Below are 18,467 nucleotides of genomic sequence, written 5' to 3'. Positions count from 1 at the left end.
CCCCCCTTCCCCCTTCCCCCTTCCCCCTCGCTCGAATTCCCGAGTCGATGCTCGCGATTCCCTCTCTGTCCAACCATCATCCCCTCCATCGCCGGTAACACCTTGGCTGGCGAGATATCCGAGAGCGCGATCAGCTCTACCAATCCATCTCCTCTCTCTCGGCGCAGAGTACCCTAGCAATCCTTGCGTCGTCCATCGTCCTTCCGCGTCAGCTCGACTCGTCGCTCCCACGTCTGCGCCCATTGCCTACACAGTTCATCTGCAGTCGCTGCTTTCGGCTCAACCAACTCCCACCGCAGCTGCATTTCCCACCGTGCCTGGCAACCGTCCCACTCCCTGGTCTCTTTCTTCGAGCCAGCAAGATTTGCTTTACCTTTGCAGACTCGACGCTCGATCGCAGGCTCAAACTCAAATCTACCTCGTCGTCGTCGGACAACCACCGTCCGCGCTTCACGGTTCTGCGCAAAAAGTGGTAAGACTGCTGCGTCTTCGACTTCGAGTTCTGCTTGCCGTTTAAAATCATTGGCGCCACCAGCTTCATTCAGCACCAGCCGCCGCAGCGCAACTCTAGCCGGTCTTTTCCATCAACACGTGTCGCTTCGAACGTCCATTGCTGCCAACTTCATCTCTTCGGCTTGTCGTTCATCCTTGCAGCCCGCTCGTGTGACCGCAGCTTCACAGCAACGTAGCGTTACGAGGCTCGCAGTACCGGTCGCTCTCGCCGCCACTGGTCACTCTCTCAGCGTGCCGCGGACCGCCTAGACTCGAGTCCGCGTCCGGCAACAGCGTCTGCGTATCTTGGTGCTCGTCACATCATCAGCGCCTACCGTCCGTCTCGCTTGATGCTCGTGCATCACCGCCCTGCCTAGCCGCTCGCACTCTCACGGCGAATCCCATCTCCGCCAAAAAAACGTCCGGCCGACGGATAGAAGATGGCGTCTGCCCCCACACCAGCTCCTCTGCCCGCTCAATTTCTGCATTCCGATCTCGCAAGATCCAACATCGGCGCAGCAATCGATCTCCGCACCATCTCGGCGCTTCCCTCCCCGTCCTCTTCTCCAGCTTCGCCTGCATCGCCAAAGCCGCGACCACGCGCATATCCCTCCACCATGGCGCCTTCACCTTCGCACTCGTACGTCGAGAACCCGCGCACGTACAACAACCTCGCCTCAGCATACAGCAAGCGCAATGGGACCGCTACCACAGCAACCTCGTCTCGCACTGCGCTCGGCTCGGACGACGCGGTCCAGAAAGCGTATGCGTCACGCGACTCGTCACAGCGCATGCCGTCGCACTCCGGCCCTTCTGCACCGATGCCGGGCGTACAGAGCCGCGTGTACGGTCTCACAGCTGATCTGCGCGAGCAAAGCACTCCAACAGCAGCGAATTCTCCGGCGCTGGACGATGCGACGCGCATGGCGAGACTGCTCAACGAGCAGAAACCCAACTTCAGCGTCGAAGTGTTTGCTTCTTCCTTCGACAACCGTGGCTACCCCGTCATCTCGGGTCGAGCCGCTACGGTTCGCGGGATCGTTCGTATGCCCGCAGCTACGGGTTGCGATGTCATGATGACCATCTCTGCCCACACCACCTCCGGATCACCCGCAGCCGTATGGCAAGGAATCGCATTGGCACCGTATTCCGCTGGAGGTGAAAAGACCGTCTTCGAAATCAAAGACCGCCTCGTCGCAAACTACGACCTCGTCAAGCCGCGTGCTGCGTATGCACCCAAGAACGAAGAGATGATGGAGCCACCGCAGCTGTCGAAGGACGATCTAGTGCTGCCCATCCCCTTCCAGGTGCAGTTGCCGTTGGGCAAATCGACGCGCTTCATCGATGGCGAGATGCAGGCTGTGCCCGTCTCGCTTCCGCCCAGCTTCGAGATCAGCTCCAAGCACGCAGCGCAGGAGAGGCGAGACATCCGCTTGGCGACAAAGGGCAAGGCAAAAGTGCCCATGGCAAAGGAACTCCTCGAAAAGGGCTTCAGCAAGGTGTATCGTATCGGATGCTACTACCAGGTCACCTGGACCTTGATCCGTTCGAGCAAGGAAAAGTCGAAAAAGTCATCCAGCAAGTCGGCAAAGGAACCTGCCGAGGGTGACTCGTTGACGCTTCCCTTCATCTTCATGGGCGAACCGACGAGCATGCCTCCTCACCCACCGACGCTTCCCAGCACCATCAGCCCGGATGTGTTTTTGGAGCAAGACGTCACCCTTGGCGATCAGTGGAGCGTACATCGATCGCAGGCAAAGTGGTCCGGATCGTTGCTCAAGGCGTCTAGGAAGACGGTCGATGTGGAGATGCACCTTCCCAACCCACCTGTGCTGCAGGCGCCCTCGGTGCTTCCTGTGATGGTGGTGTTGCGACCTACGGATCCGACGCTGCTTATGCAGGTGCGAACTCGAGCGCCGAGCGAGACGTCGACCGCACCAGGTTCCCCCGCTGTAGCGCAGGTGGAAGATCCGATCGAGATGATGTCTTCGCCTACCGCAACATCGCGCGCATCGACGGTTGCTGCATCGCCTCCGCTGCAGCAGCAATCGTACTACCGACCATCGCAGCAAAAGGATGCCGACACCGAGTCGATCAAAACCACGCGCAGCATCATGTCCCGGTTCATCAAGCCTTCCACGAGCCTGGCGCGCCTTCAAGCATCACCCTCGCGTCGAGGTGGCTCTAGCATCTTTAGCGGTCGACGACCCAACACCGCCCCTAGCTCTGGTAGCTCCGATACGGGTTTCACCGATGCCATGACCGATCGAACGTTTGTGACGGCGGGAGCACTTCCGGATCTGGTCAGCTTGGTGTGCGTCTCGTTGATCCAGACGACGTTCAGCAGCAACGACAATATCAACGATGGACCTGAACACCGACGCAAGCTGCTCTCGGTAGCTGATCTGGAAGAGGTGGACGTGCACGCGCTGCTGGTCAACTCGGACTCTTCGGGAAGCCAAGGCGGGTCTAGACCTGGATCAAGCCGTTCGCCGGAGGAGATGACGCAGATCAACGAGGCCGTGTCGGCAGCGAGGGCGGCAGGTGTGCGTGTTCTGGTGGGCAACTTGAAGGTGGCAGGTGCAACGCCTCCGAGCTTCCGATGTCACGGGCTGGAGGTCAAGTATGCGCTCAAGGTGGATCTGTTGCCGGCCAACAGGTACGGGGGCAGTGAAGGGGTGGAGAAGGCGATGAAGAGTTTGGGTCTAGGAGGTCGAAGTCGTGGATTCTCGGACGGTTCGAGTACCACAGCTTCGATGCACACCCAGACGCAGTTCACGTCGCTTTCAGGTGGAAGCAGTCCACCGACTACACCGCCCAACGTCATGTCACCTTCGTTGTTCGGCGGTCGATCGCCACCAGAAGGCCCTGCCAATAGAGCTTCACCGATGCAAAACGTCGGCATGGCCATCTCGACCACGGACGAATCAGCCGTTCCCGCCGAGGAAGTCAACAGGGCACCGTACCCAAGCGCCTTCCCCACGCATCAGTACCTGCAACAACAGCCCGGAAGAGCCACGCCTTCGACCTACTCGGCTGCGTCTACCAGGACAGGCTGGGGTGGAAGTGGTTACAGCGAGGCGAGCGGTATGCAGAGCAGTATATACATGAGCGAGTGGGGCAGGGATAGGAAGACGGTGAGCAAGATCAACAAGACGATCGGCGAGATGTGGTTGGACATCCGAGTCGTTAGGGGCTATGGTGCGTACTAAGAAGAGGAGATGGAGGGGAAATGATCCAGCTTTAGTTTTCGTTTAATCTAGTTCCATTGTCCTAGTGATAGAAGCCATGGCTGTGCTGTCTGTGAGAGAGTCAAGATGGTCTCAAGTGACAGCGTCGCAGTATCACTTGGCCGTAGTACGTGTACGAACTTAACACGGATTATCAATTTTCCTGACGTCAAAGTGCGTGCGTCACATGGACCCTGAATCGGCTGTCAAGCGTGCTGCAGGGCAGGGACCAATTCTACGCCGACCGTGCACGCAAGAAAGCTCAGCTTGGGTCTTTCGACTCAGCCATTCAACCACTCGACATCTGTTCTCTTGTCTCCGCTATCATCATCAAAATGTCCCGCAATCCACTGGACCTGCCGCTGCCTCTGGTGGTGGACAATCTCTTGCCACTTCTTTCCAATCGCGATCTGGCATCGCTCCGTTCCGTCTCGAAACAGGCAAAGGCACTAGTCGAAGACCAAGTGCTCTGGAAACGTAAGGTGCTTTCCGACTTCACCTTTCCCTCCCACGCAACCGCTCGCGTCGGTGGATGGTACAACCTCTACACTGGACTCAGCAATCCGCAAGTATACGTCTGGGGTCAGACCAATAACGGTCGTCTCGGTATTCCCAAACTCGACCAACCCCACTCCGTCCGCTCCGACGTAGATAGGGTCGATCAAGGTATACCTTACCCCATCAAGCTCGATACTCTCACTGCTGAGCATGCATACGACCCGGTTGAGCCGAGAGACGAGAACGAGGACCCTCTAGGCGCAGTCGTTGAGATCATAGCGGGTGGGTGGTCATTCCATGCTCGGACTTCAACGGGTAGAGTCTTGTATTGGGGAACCATGGACGGCGAGTTTCCATATTACGGTCCGTCCCAGTCTTTGAGGTTTCCGAGTAGAGTCGTTGTCAAACCGAGGGTATTGACAGGCGTATCAGCCATCAAATCGCTCTCGGGAGGAAGATGTCACGCCACAGCGCTAACAAGGGACGGTCGTGTGCTAGAATGGAAAGCCTGGGGATCGGTTTGGGAGCACCAAGGCTTGCCACAGAGTATCACCGCTCCTCCCAGGTCAGAAACCAACACTACACGACAGCAAGAGCCTGATGTACCCAGTACCAACATCAAGCAGCTCGAAGCAGGATGGTCCTTTTCGGCCATTCTCACCCACACTGGTCAAGTGTGGCTATGGTACTCTGACTGGAGCGCTCTGGCTTTCAGAGACACCTACTATCGCGATCATCCAGAACAGGCGGAACTTCATGCGGACCCACCGGGCATCGAGCACCAAAAATGCTTCCCGATCAACATCGCCCCTGTCCAGCTGCCCTCCGTCGATGCTGTGCAGGATCAAGACGGTGACACGGATCGAATCGTACAGATCGCAGCGGGCGAAGATTTCGTCATCGCCTTGACGGAGGCGGGAACACTGCACAGGATGGATCTTCACCTCCCCCAGCCTACTCCAGAAGATATGAGGGCGCTTGTTGGGATGGTGGCAGACGCAGATCCTCGTGACCATCGAAATTTCCTTACTAGGCAGACACATGCATCCCAGTTACGTTTTCTCCGAACCAGAGCTCGATGGGAGAGGCTTTCCTCCTTCGAACGTCCCCAATCACTACCATCCTTCGACGCAGCCTGGGTGGGTCAAGGTTGGGTGGTGGGCAAGATCTCCCACATCTCTGCGCATTTCAGAAGTTTCGTCACCTTCCACACCATCACATCTGCCGAAGGAGGTGAAGACACGCAAACGCTCGTCTTGTTGGGAACTGCCACTGGGTCGGAGCCACAGCTCATACCAGAGTTGCAAGCGAGCGGCGTGATCAAAGTGACCATGGGCGATTATCACTGGGGCGCGCTAACCGAGAAAGGCGAAGTGTTGACGTGGGGTCAGTTCGCAAAGGGTGCCTTGGGCAATTGGGAGGTCCCTTGGAGTGGTGGTCGTGAGGAGATAGATGAGGTGCGGGATGTGGGGGCGGAGGGGGATGAAGGAGAGAGAGGCTGGTTCTCGAACGTAGTAGCGCTTCCTCAGATTTTGCGGGGCGGCTTTCAGCCGAGGATCGGGTTTGCAGGTAGAGGCGGCCGAGCAGGACGTGCGGCTCCCAGTGCGGCAGGGGCCCGGACGCAGAGCATGGACAAGGTGGACGTCCCGACACCCATCAAGATTGTCCCGCGAGGAGGGGAGGGCAAGGGCAAGCCGTTTGCGTTTGACGTGGCGTTTGCCGGCTGGCATTCGTCCGCGCTGGTTATGGATGTTGAGGCGGAGGAGGGGGGGTAGATCACTTTTTCACGCGGGGTCAGGCAGGAACGGGTGGTCAGGCACAGATCGGGACAGTGGTGCAGAGCAAGTAAGATGCATTCAAGAAGAGTTCATGTGATGCTGTGATGAGAGAATGTGCTCATGCGTGGGGTGAGAGATGTGATCACGCGTGTTGTGCGTTCGGCTGAGCTGGATGCGTCGCTGCGGCGGGTGGATGCGGTGCGCTCAGGGGTGAGCTTGGTTGCGTATCCTGGTGGTGGAGCAGACCGTCTTTTTCCCGGGTCTGTGTCCGCGAGTGTTCGGTGTTCCACCCGAGCTGTGCGGTGCTCGCATCCCTTGGGGCGGCGCCGGTAACGCTTCTGACGGCCATCAGTTTGTCGTAGAAGCCGGTTCCGACGGGCGGGTGTTCGCTGGTAGGGGTGGTGCTGGCGGTGTTGACGGTGGAGGATTCGTTGCTCTCGGTGGCGGTTCCGGTGGTGGAGGGAGCGGAGCTCGACGTGGGGTAGAGGAAGGGAGAGGAGGGGCTGGGCATTTGTTGCAGCTGGTGTTGGTGGTGGAAGTGAGGTTTGGCGAAAGGGTTGGGTTGAGTGTCTGCGAGGCGATTTGAGTTGCCTCGACCGACTCGGTCACCGCTCTGTTCACGACCATCACCGCCGCCACGACCGTTGTTGCCACCGCCGTTGCTGCCAGGTCCACCGCTGCTGCTGCCGCCGCCGCCGCGATTGCTGCCTCCGTCGCTTCTACCTCCGCCCGCGCCAGCCCCCGCACTCCCACCTCTTCCTCCGCCTTCCTCCGTCTGCTGCCTCTCCCACCTCTCCGCCGCAGCTTCGTCCTCCTCAAATTCACCCACACTGTCATCCTTTCGCGTCTGACTCAACCTCGTGAGCGTCGCCAACAGGCTCGACATGTAGCCGAACCCACTTGTCAATCCGCCCCTGTTGCCCGTTCGATTGAGCAAGGCCGAGACGACGTAGATGATCTTGTCGATCAGGCTCTGTCCGTTGCTCGCAAGCGCGTCGAGCGGGAGGTCGTTGAACGTTCGCAACAGGTTGGCTGCCGCCTCTTGCCACGCTTCTCCTTGCACGTCCTCGGGTGCGGAAGCGGTGGCGGAGAGGTGAGAAGGTTGTCGCAGCTTGAGATCGCGAATACGCGTGGTGACCATCTCGCGGTATTCGGTGACGAGGAAGCGAACGAGCGATTCGGTGGTGACAATGTTGGCGTGCATGGTGCACATGGGCGAAAGCACCGGTGTGGCGGAAGGCGGCGGTGACGGTCGGAAGACGTTGACCAGGTCCACCATTGTGAGGCTGCCTGCAGGGTCGCTGGTGTCGGTGTTGCGCGGCGTCAGTGCAGGAGGGGGGGTGAGCACATGATGCGGTGGTTGTCCTCCTTCTACCCCTGCAGCATTCCCTGTGCTTGCACCGCCGACACCAGGCGAATGAGTCGCCGAAGAGTTGTTTGAGCTACGTGCGTCCGCGTTGGGCAAGCCATCGCGCGTGAACGTCTCGGCCGGCCATGGCCAGGGTGACGTGCCACTGAGATGGTTGCCCAGTGCTGTCTGAGTGGCAGCGTCAAAGCCGATTGCTTGCAAGAGAGGCGCATCGTGCTGCTGTTGCTGGGGCTGACCGCGGGCGGAGACCGTCTCGAGCGCAGGAAGGGCACTGCCCGGCCGACGGATCGGTTCGGGCGGCGAATGTGAGTAGACCGGGTTGCGCAGCTCCTCCGGCATCTCGTCGATGGCCCGCTGCAGCCTGCGCAACACGTCGGCAAGGTAGCGGATGCGAGATCGAGCTACCGAAAGATCATCGATCGGGAAACGACGATCGCGACGATACGACTCGAGCAGCTCGAGCATCACCTGGTGCAAACGCGTCACCGTGAGGAATCCGTGAAGCAAGCTGGGAGTCCTCTGGATGTGTCCGGGCCGCGCCAGCGCCTCTTCGTCGACTGCGAGGGGTAAATCGACGCAGGCATCGATCGCGTGGATGAGCGCCGGTTCATCCTCCAACATGGCAATGGTGGTGGAGCTTCCGTGCAAGATCCAAAACATGCGTTTGCGCAATTCGTTCTCCACAGCGTTGGCCGCAGGGGTCTGATAGTGCGCAAAGGATGAAGCATCGAGGCCATATGGCGCTGCGCCCCTCCTCGAGTCGTTCTTGCGCTCGTCGTGCAGGCCCAGCGTATAAGCGACGCGGACCGCTTCGGCGAGAACCGCCTTGCCTGCATTGATCTTGCCAACGGTGCCGAGATAGATGTGATCGCAATAGAGCGTAGCAACGTGCAGCAGCTGCGGGGGGTCGTACACGCGAGGCTGCATCCTGCGCGACGTGAGGTGGCAGATGCGGTGCAACCTTCGATACACCGACCACGGAGCAGGGATGACGGTCCTCGGACATTGGATCAACGTATATGATGTGAGACTGAGGACGAAGGCGAAGAAGGCGTGATCGCGTTCATCCCTGCGATTGAGAAGGTCGTGGCTGAACGAGGGGCGATCCACGATGGGCAGCAGCGGCCACAGATAATGGAAATAGAGAGACACGATGGCGAGGAAGGTCTGACGCGGGGCAACGTCGTCGAGCGATCGTGGCCGGATGACGGGTCCGCAAGACATGTTGGAAAGACTCGGCCCATCCTTGCTCTTGCGACCAGAGGCCGCATCGGCGTTTCCAGCGCGTGTGAGTACATCGAGATCGGAGGAAGGGGTGCCAAAGTGGAGATTTGGCTGTCGCTGCTGCTGGTGGTGGTGGTGCGATTGATGTGCGCTGGGCTCGTTCGTCTGCGGTAATGACGCTGATATCGGCACCGGAGACTGCACGCGAGAGAACGAAGGGATGGGAAGAGGTAGCGGCGTCGCCCGGCCGTCGGGGACAGCAGAACCAGCTGCCATCTCAAATGATTGCAAGTGATCCACCAGCGATGCTGCGGGATGCTGCTGCTGGTGATGCACCTGTGGCTGCGAATGAGACATGGATGCGAGTGGTGCTGCAGAGCGTGAGCTGCCTGCATCGGATCGCGGAGGACCATGCCACGACGAGCCTGCATAGCTGCCGGGAGTGGCAGAGGAGGCGCCAGACATGCTCATGGATGGTGATGGACCTGAGAGGCCGCCCATGTTGTGAGGCGAAAAGTCGAAGGGCGATGCCGCCGACATACCGGCGAACTGACTCGGTGTCATAGCAAGCATTGAGTTGTTGAGGTACGCATCAAAGTTGCCTCCTCCCCAAGACGAGGAACGGGTCTGTGTACCGGCATTGCTACCGCTTCCGGTCGCGATGCTCTGCGCCGTCAAAGCGCGATACCAGCTGTCGTCGTTGGGAGAGTGGCCCGAGGTGCTTTGCTGAGCATGTGGCGACGGGCCTCCGAGATGAGTCGGATGCGCGTCAACGAAGGCGGATGTGGACGTTCGAGAGTGCGAGGATGGAGTGGCGGCCTGGTGCGTGTAGGGGACGGTCGGTTTGGCTTGAGCGTCTATGTTTCTTCTGGCGGTCTTGGCAAAGGAGCTTTGTGGACCGGGCCGTTTGGGTATGTAGTCGAAGGTACACTTTGCATCGATCGCACGACACTGAACGCATCGGTTATCTGCCGAGGCGTCGAGGCCATCGACTTGAAGTCGAACACATTTGATCTTGCGTGAGCGGCAGGTATCGCAAGACTGAGGACGCTTGCGCTTGGCGGCTTGCTGCAAGCTATTGTCGGATGCAGCGTCGTCAGCCGACCGTTTACCGGGAACCCCGGCGACCGTGACGTTGTGGGGTGACGCTGAATTGTGGGACGACATGGCCACTTGATGTATGGAGTCGTGAATCGTGAACAAGAAGGACGAAGGTGTTCAAGCCAGCTGCATGGTCAGTGTCGAGAGATTGCAGAGGGTCTCACGTGCGCGGATCGTCAAGACGGTGAAGGCCGTGTAGTCGGAGTAGCAGGTGATGCACTGACGAGCGAGACAGGGATGAGATAGAGACGAGCGACGCGGTCGGGTCAGTGTCGTATCGAGGATTGACAGAATTGGATGTCTATGAGAGAGGTTGTGCAACTCGGGAAACGATCCGGGCGGCAATGCGGGCGGAGGACGAATGTTCGTTGCAGACTATGACTGCTCTCAGCGGGGGCGAAGATGATGCTAAGTGGGCGATAATTGTTTGTGATGGCTGTCCGCGAAGGAACGAGACGATTCCGCGTCGAGGAGCTGTAGACCGGCCAGACGGCAAGGGTGCAAGGTCTTGTTTTCGAGGAGCAAGCTTCTGCGTCGAGAGACACAGGCAACCTGGGGGACGAATGAGAGTCGAACGATGGAGAGACAGACCGCAGAGGTGCAGCAAGCGTCGATGGCAGGGGGACGGGATGCAAGCAGGATGCAGGGTCAAGACAAAGGGCTGACGAGCCTGTCCGAGCCCGGATGATAGTCGTCACCCGTAGAGTAAGTGCGATGGTGCGAGACTTCCAGTGTCGACGAGCTAGACAGAGCAGCGGCAGCAGCGTTCCGGCGATTTGTTCGGTGGAGATGAAAGTGCTCTATTGGTTGGATCTCTTGGTTGATGATCAATGGATCAGGACGAGGCGATCCGAGTGGCTTGAGAGGCAAGCTGGCGAGCTGGCGAGGCAGATGAGAGGTGGGCAGCGATGATGCAGGCGCGATGCATGAGAGCCAGCCAGCCAGCACCTTGTGCAGGTGCAGTGCTATGCGATGCGAAGAAGGACTGCAGAGATGATGATGCGATGATTCGAGGTAGATGAACCAAACTGATCAGATCTGATGAGCAAAAATCGGCAAATGCAACAAGCAGGCGGTCGTGCATTTGTTGCGTCTCTGCAGCGCCTTGCCGAAGCGAAAAAGAGAGAGAGAGACATCGCGAGACCCTGTCATGTCACCCTTTCGAACGGCTCGGCTGTCGAGCAGATCCTCTTGGCTTCCCATTGCCGTTACATTGTTGTCATTCCCGTTCCCCAAACCTTTTTCGCTTCCGCCCTGGGCCGTGCGTGTTTTTCGCGCTTCTTCTTCTTCTCCTGCTTTGCCTTTTCCGGGAAAAGGTCCAACTTCGGTCGAGGAAGGGATTTGCGCGTGCAGCATCTATTGAGGCGAAAGCGGGAGACATGAAAGAATAATGGGCGCGTCGAAATTTTGGGGGGCACTTTGGCCCTCAGGAAGTTCGAAGTCCAAAATTTCCCTTCAAAAAGAAAAAGGACAAGGGTCGCGAGAAGAAAAGAACCGAAAAGCAAATCGATCGGACACCAAACGAAACTTTGTGTTGGCGGCTGACCGTGACACCCGCGCGAGCGGATCGAGAGAAGGGTCGGAAAGCTCTCTGCAGCTCTGGGGAGGCCAGCGCCGTCGTTGGAGCTGCTTTGCGTGTGCGTTTCGGGAGCAATGTCCACGATCCACCGAACTCGCTGTTGCTAAACACAGTATCCATCTGTCTTCGCGGCTGGTGCAGTATCAACGGACTAGTGAGGGGTGTCGACCATGCTTCGAAGGTCGACGCTAGGCACAGAGATCGAGCGTCGATAGACGGGAAGGCTGTCCGAACCCCAATTTGCACCCGAGGGGAAGTAACGAGCACGAGTAAAACATACTGCAGATCGTGCTAGCAACCCTGTTGCTGCCGCATCAGAGCGTTGTGAATCCTCTCGATGCCACGATGCGTCGATCCACACACCAGTCGTCCCTCTCGAGCCCAGAGCGTGCGCCGCAAACCTCCTCCGCAGTGCCCGTCATGTTGCTCTTCGCCGCCTTCAGGATCCACGTCCTCGAGCTTAAGCAACACTACTGACAAATAGCAGTAGAAGAGGTTGATATGTGCGGATGGCGCTCGCAGTGGTCTCGGCAGTCAGGGCGGTTGACCTTCTAAGCGAGGGGCAAAGCAGTGAGAGCGAATTCTACCAAATCTGGATGAGCACCGCGCGTCGATTTGATTCCTGATCGATAAACAGAAATGATCTGCAGACTCTCGCCGTATTGGAAACGCTAGGCTCCTCTGGGCTATCGTCCGTCCTTTGCGTCCCCGAGGCTGAACCGCTGAGCGAGTTGTGTGATGAGACGAGGTCATGCGTGAGTTAGCCTAGATGGCATGTCCGTGGAGGGTCGGTGCTGGTGTCGGATCCACTCAGGTCCAAGACGTTCAACCGTGCGTAAGAAGCTTGCGCTCGCACGATCGCCTTGATCGCTGTCCTTGCTCCTCCGACGAGTCGGTCTTGCTGCAAGTGATGGAATTGTTGCCAGTAACAGTAGCAGAGATGGACGACCAAAAGTCTAGTGGTTGATCTGACTGCGCATTCACAATGCTTGGTAGTCGATGCCGCGACTCGTTCGTCGTGAAACGATGCGCCGATGCACCAACAGCCTCCGTGACTGTGAAGGGGCAGAGGCAATGGACTGCGAGGCTACCCGTCGGCTCTGTAATCTTGGGGGAACTGCTCTGTTTCGCGTTTGCATCCAAGCGTCTCGTCGACGGTAGCACTGTTCCATTGGCAACGAGTAGTCGGCTCTTCCAGTGCCCGAGGCAGCAAAGCTCGGCAGCGCCGACTGGGCGTGGCGCAATGTGACATTAGGTTGTCTGTCGCATTCGTCGTAGCCGACGACACTCGGCGACGCCGACCCTTCCCTCCATCGGTCGTCGTGTATTTCTGTTACGCTGGCGTAGAGGTCGAGACGAACGCTACGATAGCTCGGCCACAACTGAAGAGTCGATGTGTCGGTCGGAGGTGGAGACGACACTCTTGTCACAGTGTATCAGCTCGGCTTGGATGTCCATCTATGCAGAGACTCGTCTTCCATCTTTGGCGCCGTCCAGATGTTGACCAACGTCGATGATCTTGGCTCGGCCTTTCGCCTTGATACGAGCTGCGATCGGATCCGGCAAAGCTGGCTGCAAAGCAGGTAGACCAGCACTTTGGGCTTGCGTGGCTGTCACTAAGCTGCTCTTTCGCTGAACGCTGCACTCGATCGCGATGGGCGAGGACGACTGGATGGGCAGAAGATGGCTGGCGTGTTGGATGCTTGCAAGGCGCTCGTTCCCTAGAAGGGGGATTCTTCAAGATATGTTGCCGTCCGGCCATGTCACAGGAGCCATCAAGGTGGCCGTCGCATTCGATGTCGAACCGACAACTGAGATCTGCACGATGCCATCATGGTCCGTGTGTTGATTTGAGGCGACAACGGTAGCACGCAATATGGCCGCCAATGTCGGGAGGACAGCGAAGTCGAGATAGTTCTAGCCTGGACGGAGCGGAGGAGGCGCTGGTGTTCGGTTGCTGCTTGCTGTGCGATGCCTCAAGGAGCTAGATCAAGGAGCTCGAGTGGTGGTGGGAGGACGCAGATACCTGGTGTGCGAATGCAAGTGGGAGGGACCTTCTCATTTCGCAGGTTGCACCGAGGGTTCCCATTCACCGACAGCGTTGGACCGAAAGGGCAGTAAAGTATATAGGTAAGTTGAGCCGAGCTCGGAGTGATTTGTCGGTGCTTGTGTCGACAAGTCCTGCTGACGAGCCGAAGGAGGGGAGCGAGCGAGCAACTAGAAGATCCAACAAGCCGGTCCGAAGCCGCCGTGCTCCCGCGTCTTTCCGGAGTTGATTCTGTGGTTGCCGTAGCCGTCTGTCTGCCTCTCGAGCGAGATTCCCGAGCTGTCTTTGCCGCTCTCATCGATCCAATCAGGCCCTCGAGACCTCATTCCGTTGGCACCTCAAATGCGATGTCGGAAGCCCCTCTCCATGTCGCTATCAAGATGGCGAGCCTTTCACGACTTTGGAAACGATTCGGCTGGTCCGGCTTTCAACGTCAATTCCAACAGTGACCGCGACAAAAACGCAAGAATTGCTGCGCTACGGAAACGTTCTCGGATCTTTCCATTCCTGCCTCATGTGGGGGAACAGTCGGCTGGAAATTCTCGACCGCCAAAAAATAGGCCCACAAGGTCTTCGGAAGAAAAACGATGGGCGAAGCGGTTATTTCGGTCTTCTCCTCTTGGTGCTCGGCAGACGAGCACGGTTGGTGTCGAGGTGGCCAGCGTGTACTCCAAGTGATACTCACTTATGACCGCGCGATTTGCCGTAAGTTCTTCTGCCTGGAGGCCTGGAAGCAGGCATCGAGTGCGGACCGACTGGCACATGGCGTAGCCATTTCGGCTCTGGAATTCGCCGACGTGAGAGTTCGAGCGAGGAAGAACCAGACGGCGCGACATTCCACTCGAAAGCTTCTTTCGGCGAGACTCTGGCTTCTCATGGACATTGAGGTTGCCGGTCACTGTCGGTTTGAGACGCCCCCAATTCCTGTTCATGAGCTGTATGTCACGTCTATGTCGCTCTTCAGCTTTGGTTCCCCAGAGACTGGCCACCTCGGACCGGCGTTCTGTATCCTACTTTGTGGGTTCCTGACGAGACCATGCGGCTGGACAACACACGCGAGCAGCTTGAGGTCTAGTTTCTCCGACGTCAAAATCTCGTTTGGAGTGTACGGGAAAGATTGCCGAACAGTGCATCGCCTGACATCCTAGGCTTCGTAGGAAGGAGAGTTTGACGATCTCATGCTTCTACATTGCCGGTCCCGATGTCGACTCACTCTGGCCTTGGCCATCCGGGCTTCAGCTACCCGATCCTCTTTCGGTCACAAGGCAGGAACCGTTGAACGAGAGCGACACAGCCTCAGTGACTGGGCATGTCAACATTCACTGCACAAAAGTTGCATTGCAGATCAGCCAAGCACCAGATTGACAAAGTCGAGAATCTTGTCGACGTACGACTCGGGCAGCTTGTGAAGAGCGACAAAGTCCGATGCGACCTGCCTCCTATCATCGGCCCGATTGATGGGTAGCGGCAGGGGCTCGGCATCATCCGATACATCGATGCGAAGCACGAAGTCGTACCTTTCGCCTTGGTATTCTTGGCCTTCTGCGTTGCATTGCTGCTCGACAGAGCTGGAGTCGGCGTGGTCTGCTTGAACGTCGAGCTGGCGCTGCTGTTGGATGTCTGACGCTTTCTGTGCTTCGAAGGCGGCCTCGCTTGCCGAAAGCGGTGCGCCATGGAAGTCACTGTCCGAAAGCGATGCTGAGGCAGGCGGGTGGCTCGAGTAGACCCGGACGAGCGCATCGCTGCATCCAACGACGACATCGTGCGACTCTGGGAGGATGGCGATGGACCAGACCGAGATGACGGGAACAGCTACGGTCTGGATCAGCTCCCCAGAGGCCCAATTCCACACACGAAAGGTGCCATCCTCGCCGCTGCTCACCAGTCTAGGCTGCGCAGTGTCGCGCTCGATGAACGCTGCGACATCGTACACCAAGCTCTCATGTCCCCTCAGGATTTGTAAGGCTTCTCCGCCGTTGCCAGGTGTAGGGCTTCGACGAGCATCGAGAGACCATATGCGGATGGTGCCATCGTTGGACGTCGATGCAAACAGCGGCTCGTTTGGGTAGTATGTTGGGTTGGCATCTGCAGGCGCGGTAGCTTTGCCGTCCTGGCCGCTCGTTGGGGGCAGCTGGGGAAGAACGTGTAAAGAGCGCACGACATCCGTGTGACCAGCGTAGACGGCGTGTAGCTGCTCGCCGTGGAAGAGTCGGATGAAGAGGTCCGCGGACGAAGTCAAGTATCTCCCTTGCTGCGAGGCGCCTGACTCCGCTTCCGATGCGGTCATCGATGGAGGCTGGACAATCTGCACGCCCCATACGGCCTCATCATGGCCGCGAAGGACAAACTTGGTGCTCCACGTGGCAAGCGTTGGATCCCAGATCCACACCCTTGCCGTCTTGTCCCAGCTTGCCGAGATGAAGACAGGCGGTTCATCTAGTTGTTCTGCTTGGTGACGAACATGGTAGCTGTAAGCTTTGAGGACCGAAATGTTGTCCCAATGGTCCGAGAGCACCTGCAACGGCTTGTCGGAACGGAGTGGATCGAAGCAGCGGATCTGCGAATCGAGGCTGCCCATCAAGATCTGGCCGCGTGGCAGGCCGAATGCGGGCGAGGGAGGGACAAAGTCGACTGCATTGCAGAAGCGCTTTCCTTGAAAAGATGCTCCCTTGTCAAAGCTGGGTGCTGATTGTGAGGGTTCAGAGGAAGAAGGGCTGGGCCGGGACCAGCAGGTGGCAGTCTCGTCACGTGAGCCAGAGAGCAGCGCCTCTCGTTCAGATAGCTGGTCGAACGTCGTCGCTACCGCTCGTACCTGTGGTTGACGCAAGAGCAGATTTCAACGTTCAGCACGTCGCTCTAGAATACGTTCTCAGGTCGACACGGAGAGACGATGCAGACTCACATCCGACGTATGACCTCGTAACACGTGCGTCAATTCGAAGAGTGGCGGTTCAGGTGCTGCCGTGGCCGAAGGAGGAACGGCTGGGGAGGTCGCTGGCTGTGCCTCGGACATGCTGTGGTCGCCGTAGTTGGCAGGCTGCAGTGAAGGCTTGGACCAAGAGTTGCACATCAAGTGTTGGTCTCGACGTCACCTATGTGGGCGGATTGCCGCACGAGAAGGCTTCAGGGTCCAGCATGCGAATAGGCGCAAAGCAGACACTCTTGGAACGCGAGAAATGCTCAGCCAAGCGCGTCGCCAAGCAAGCAAAAGAGACCAACACACTCTCTCTCTGCTCCGCCAAATCACTCAGCAGACAAGCCCAGCTCGCTTTGGTGGAATTTTATGGCAGCGCGTCGCGGGATCACTTTGCAACTCGCCTGCCTTCGCGTAGAGTGGTCAAGCACCAACGCGCGCAGCGCCTCACCGCGTTCTGGAATTTCACTCAATCCAACGACCAAGCCAAAGCAAAGTGTCGATCTTCAACAGTCTTGGAGTGCGAAGCTCGTGTGTGTCAGGCACTTGATCAACATCACTCGGCTGCAACCCTTCCCTTCTTCCTTCTCCACACACACCTGCTCCCCTCCAATCTCGGATCTGGACTCGACAGCAACGAAGAACACTACTTCCTAAACAACAAACACTCGACCTTTGCAACCATGTTGGAAGCTCGTCTCCGGGAGGCTGTCCTCGTAGGTCTTACTGACAGTCCGAAACAGGCGACAGAAAGCAAGCTTGACTGACATTGTGCATCTCTCTCCTCCTCCTCTGCATTTGGCATCGACAGCTCAAAAAGGTGCTCGACGCCGTGCGCGAGCTCATCACCGATGCCAACTTTGAGTGCTCCGAGGACGGTATCGTAAGTACCATCGCCCTGACATCCTTTAATGCCAAACGAATCCCATATTGATCTGTTCTCACTTCCTCCTCGAAACAGCGTCTGCAAGCGATGGACAACTCGCACGTCGCACTCTCCGCCATCGAACTCCGCACCGACTGCTTCGAAGAATTCCGCTGCGACCGTCCCATGTCGATCGGCGTCTCCCTCTCCTCGCTCGGCAAGATCCTCAAAGGTGCCAACAACGACGATGTCCTCTCGCTCAAGAAGTCCGACGACGGCGACACGCTCCAGATGACCTTCGAGTCGCCCAAATCCGACCGCGTCGGTGAATTTGAGATGAAGCTCATGGACATTGACTCGGAACACCTCGGCATCCCCGACACCCAGTACGACGCCGTCGTCAAGATGTCTTCGGGTGAGTTCGGTCGCATCTGCCGCGACCTTGCCAACATCGGCGAGAGCGTCAAGATCGAAGTCTCCAAGGAAGGCGTCAGCTTCTCCGCGGAAGGTGAGATCGGTGCTGCACGAATGACACTCAAGCAGGGAAGCGGTACCGCCGTACTGGCGGATGAGGACGATGACGATGACGAGGACGTCAAGCCTGCCAAGAAGAAGCGCAAGGCAGAGGCCAGCAGCGGTGGCGGTCAGGTTCCCGTCAAGATCGAGATGCAGCAGGCGGTAAACTTGACCTTCAGCTTGAAGTACCTTAGCAACTTTGCCAAGGCCGCTCCACTGGCGGATGAGGTTCAGTTGCATATGAGCAACGAGGTTCCCCTTTTGGTAAGTTGGCCAATGCTACAATTTCCGGCGCTGGAGATGAAAGGAGAGTCGCTGACAACCTCGTTTTGGTTTGCGGAAACAGTGCGAGTTCGGCTTCGAAAATGGATACGTGAGGTTCTACCTCGCTCCCAAGCTGTCCGAGGACGACGACTGATTTCGTCCATGTTCGATCAGAGAGGCTTCCACCCTCTTGCGCTTCGACCTGTCTTGTATATCCTCCCATCACCGTTCTGTACATCATCACTATGCAATCACAGACACACACATTCTCTTCTCGGCAATCGCGCCCTTTTCCACGTTTCCACTTTGCTTTTGAGAGCCGTTCTGTTCGCGCCTTTCACACACGCTGGGGAGGCAAAGATTTCGAACGTTCCCGATGATTCTTTTACTTTTGCGTGGGTGATTCGCGTTCGACTACACTGATGCTGAACAACCTTGGTTTTCTCTCTTGCTCCGTTGTATGATCTATGAACCTTGCACTCGAGGTTGTTGAATCCGATTTTGAAGAGGGTTTATTGTTTCTTGCGGGGAAGAGTTCTTCCAACTTGTCTGCTGCTAACAACCCCACTGCTGCGAACACTATTTTGCCA

At 57.7% G+C, this 18,467-nt stretch overlaps 8 protein-coding genes across 8 annotated transcripts; 3 read left to right on the top strand and 5 right to left on the bottom strand.

The window, feature by feature from the left end:
- Positions 1-1,109: 1,109 nt before the first annotated feature.
- PHSY_001208 (autophagy-related protein) lies at positions 1,110-3,704 on the top strand (the record flags this gene model as incomplete). Its single annotated transcript, XM_012331840.1, has 1 exon — positions 1,110-3,704. The coding sequence occupies one exon, from the start codon at positions 1,110-1,112 to the stop codon at positions 3,702-3,704; it is 2,595 nt and encodes an 864-aa protein (XP_012187230.1).
- A 353-nt stretch (positions 3,705-4,057) lies between these two features.
- On the top strand, positions 4,058-5,995 carry PHSY_001207 (hypothetical protein; the record flags this gene model as incomplete). Its single annotated transcript, XM_012331839.1, has 1 exon — positions 4,058-5,995. One exon carries the CDS (start codon positions 4,058-4,060, stop codon positions 5,993-5,995), a length of 1,938 nt encoding a protein of 645 aa, XP_012187229.1.
- A 145-nt stretch (positions 5,996-6,140) lies between these two features.
- PHSY_001206 (hypothetical protein) lies at positions 6,141-9,758 on the bottom strand (the record flags this gene model as incomplete). The annotated part of the gene is made up of 1 exon (XM_012331838.1): positions 6,141-9,758. The coding sequence occupies one exon, from the start codon at positions 9,756-9,758 to the stop codon at positions 6,141-6,143; it is 3,618 nt and encodes a 1,205-aa protein (XP_012187228.1).
- Positions 9,759-10,724: 966 nt separating this feature from the next.
- Positions 10,725-11,391, bottom strand: PHSY_001205 (hypothetical protein; the record flags this gene model as incomplete). The annotated part of the gene is made up of 2 exons (XM_012331837.1): positions 10,725-11,048; positions 11,239-11,391. 2 exons carry the CDS (start codon positions 11,389-11,391, stop codon positions 10,725-10,727), a joined length of 477 nt encoding a protein of 158 aa, XP_012187227.1.
- An 860-nt stretch (positions 11,392-12,251) lies between these two features.
- Positions 12,252-13,616, bottom strand: PHSY_001204 (hypothetical protein; the record flags this gene model as incomplete). The annotated part of the gene is made up of 3 exons (XM_012331836.1): positions 12,252-12,653; positions 12,781-12,992; positions 13,298-13,616. 3 exons carry the CDS (start codon positions 13,614-13,616, stop codon positions 12,252-12,254), a joined length of 933 nt encoding a protein of 310 aa, XP_012187226.1.
- Positions 13,617-13,830: 214 nt separating this feature from the next.
- PHSY_001203 (hypothetical protein) lies at positions 13,831-14,154 on the bottom strand (the record flags this gene model as incomplete). Its single annotated transcript, XM_012331835.1, has 1 exon — positions 13,831-14,154. One exon carries the CDS (start codon positions 14,152-14,154, stop codon positions 13,831-13,833), a length of 324 nt encoding a protein of 107 aa, XP_012187225.1.
- A 509-nt stretch (positions 14,155-14,663) lies between these two features.
- On the bottom strand, positions 14,664-16,388 carry PHSY_001202 (hypothetical protein; the record flags this gene model as incomplete). Its single annotated transcript, XM_012331834.1, has 2 exons — positions 14,664-16,130; positions 16,221-16,388. 2 exons carry the CDS (start codon positions 16,386-16,388, stop codon positions 14,664-14,666), a joined length of 1,635 nt encoding a protein of 544 aa, XP_012187224.1.
- A 65-nt stretch (positions 16,389-16,453) lies between these two features.
- PHSY_001201 (proliferating cell nuclear antigen) lies at positions 16,454-18,031 on the top strand (the record flags this gene model as incomplete). Its single annotated transcript, XM_012331833.1, has 4 exons — positions 16,454-16,948; positions 17,044-17,115; positions 17,194-17,877; positions 17,960-18,031. The coding sequence occupies 4 exons, from the start codon at positions 16,454-16,456 to the stop codon at positions 18,029-18,031; spliced, it is 1,323 nt and encodes a 440-aa protein (XP_012187223.1).
- Between the last annotated feature and the right edge of the window lie 436 nt (positions 18,032-18,467).

The sequence above is a fragment of the Pseudozyma hubeiensis genome (genome assembly GCF_000403515.1).
Source record: "Pseudozyma hubeiensis SY62 DNA, scaffold: PHS14, whole genome shotgun sequence".
In the NCBI taxonomy this organism is placed as follows: Eukaryota; Fungi; Basidiomycota; class Ustilaginomycetes; order Ustilaginales; family Ustilaginaceae; genus Pseudozyma; species Pseudozyma hubeiensis.
The sequence above is the reverse complement of the archived record's forward strand: the minus strand, read 5'-3'. Positions and strand labels throughout refer to the sequence as shown.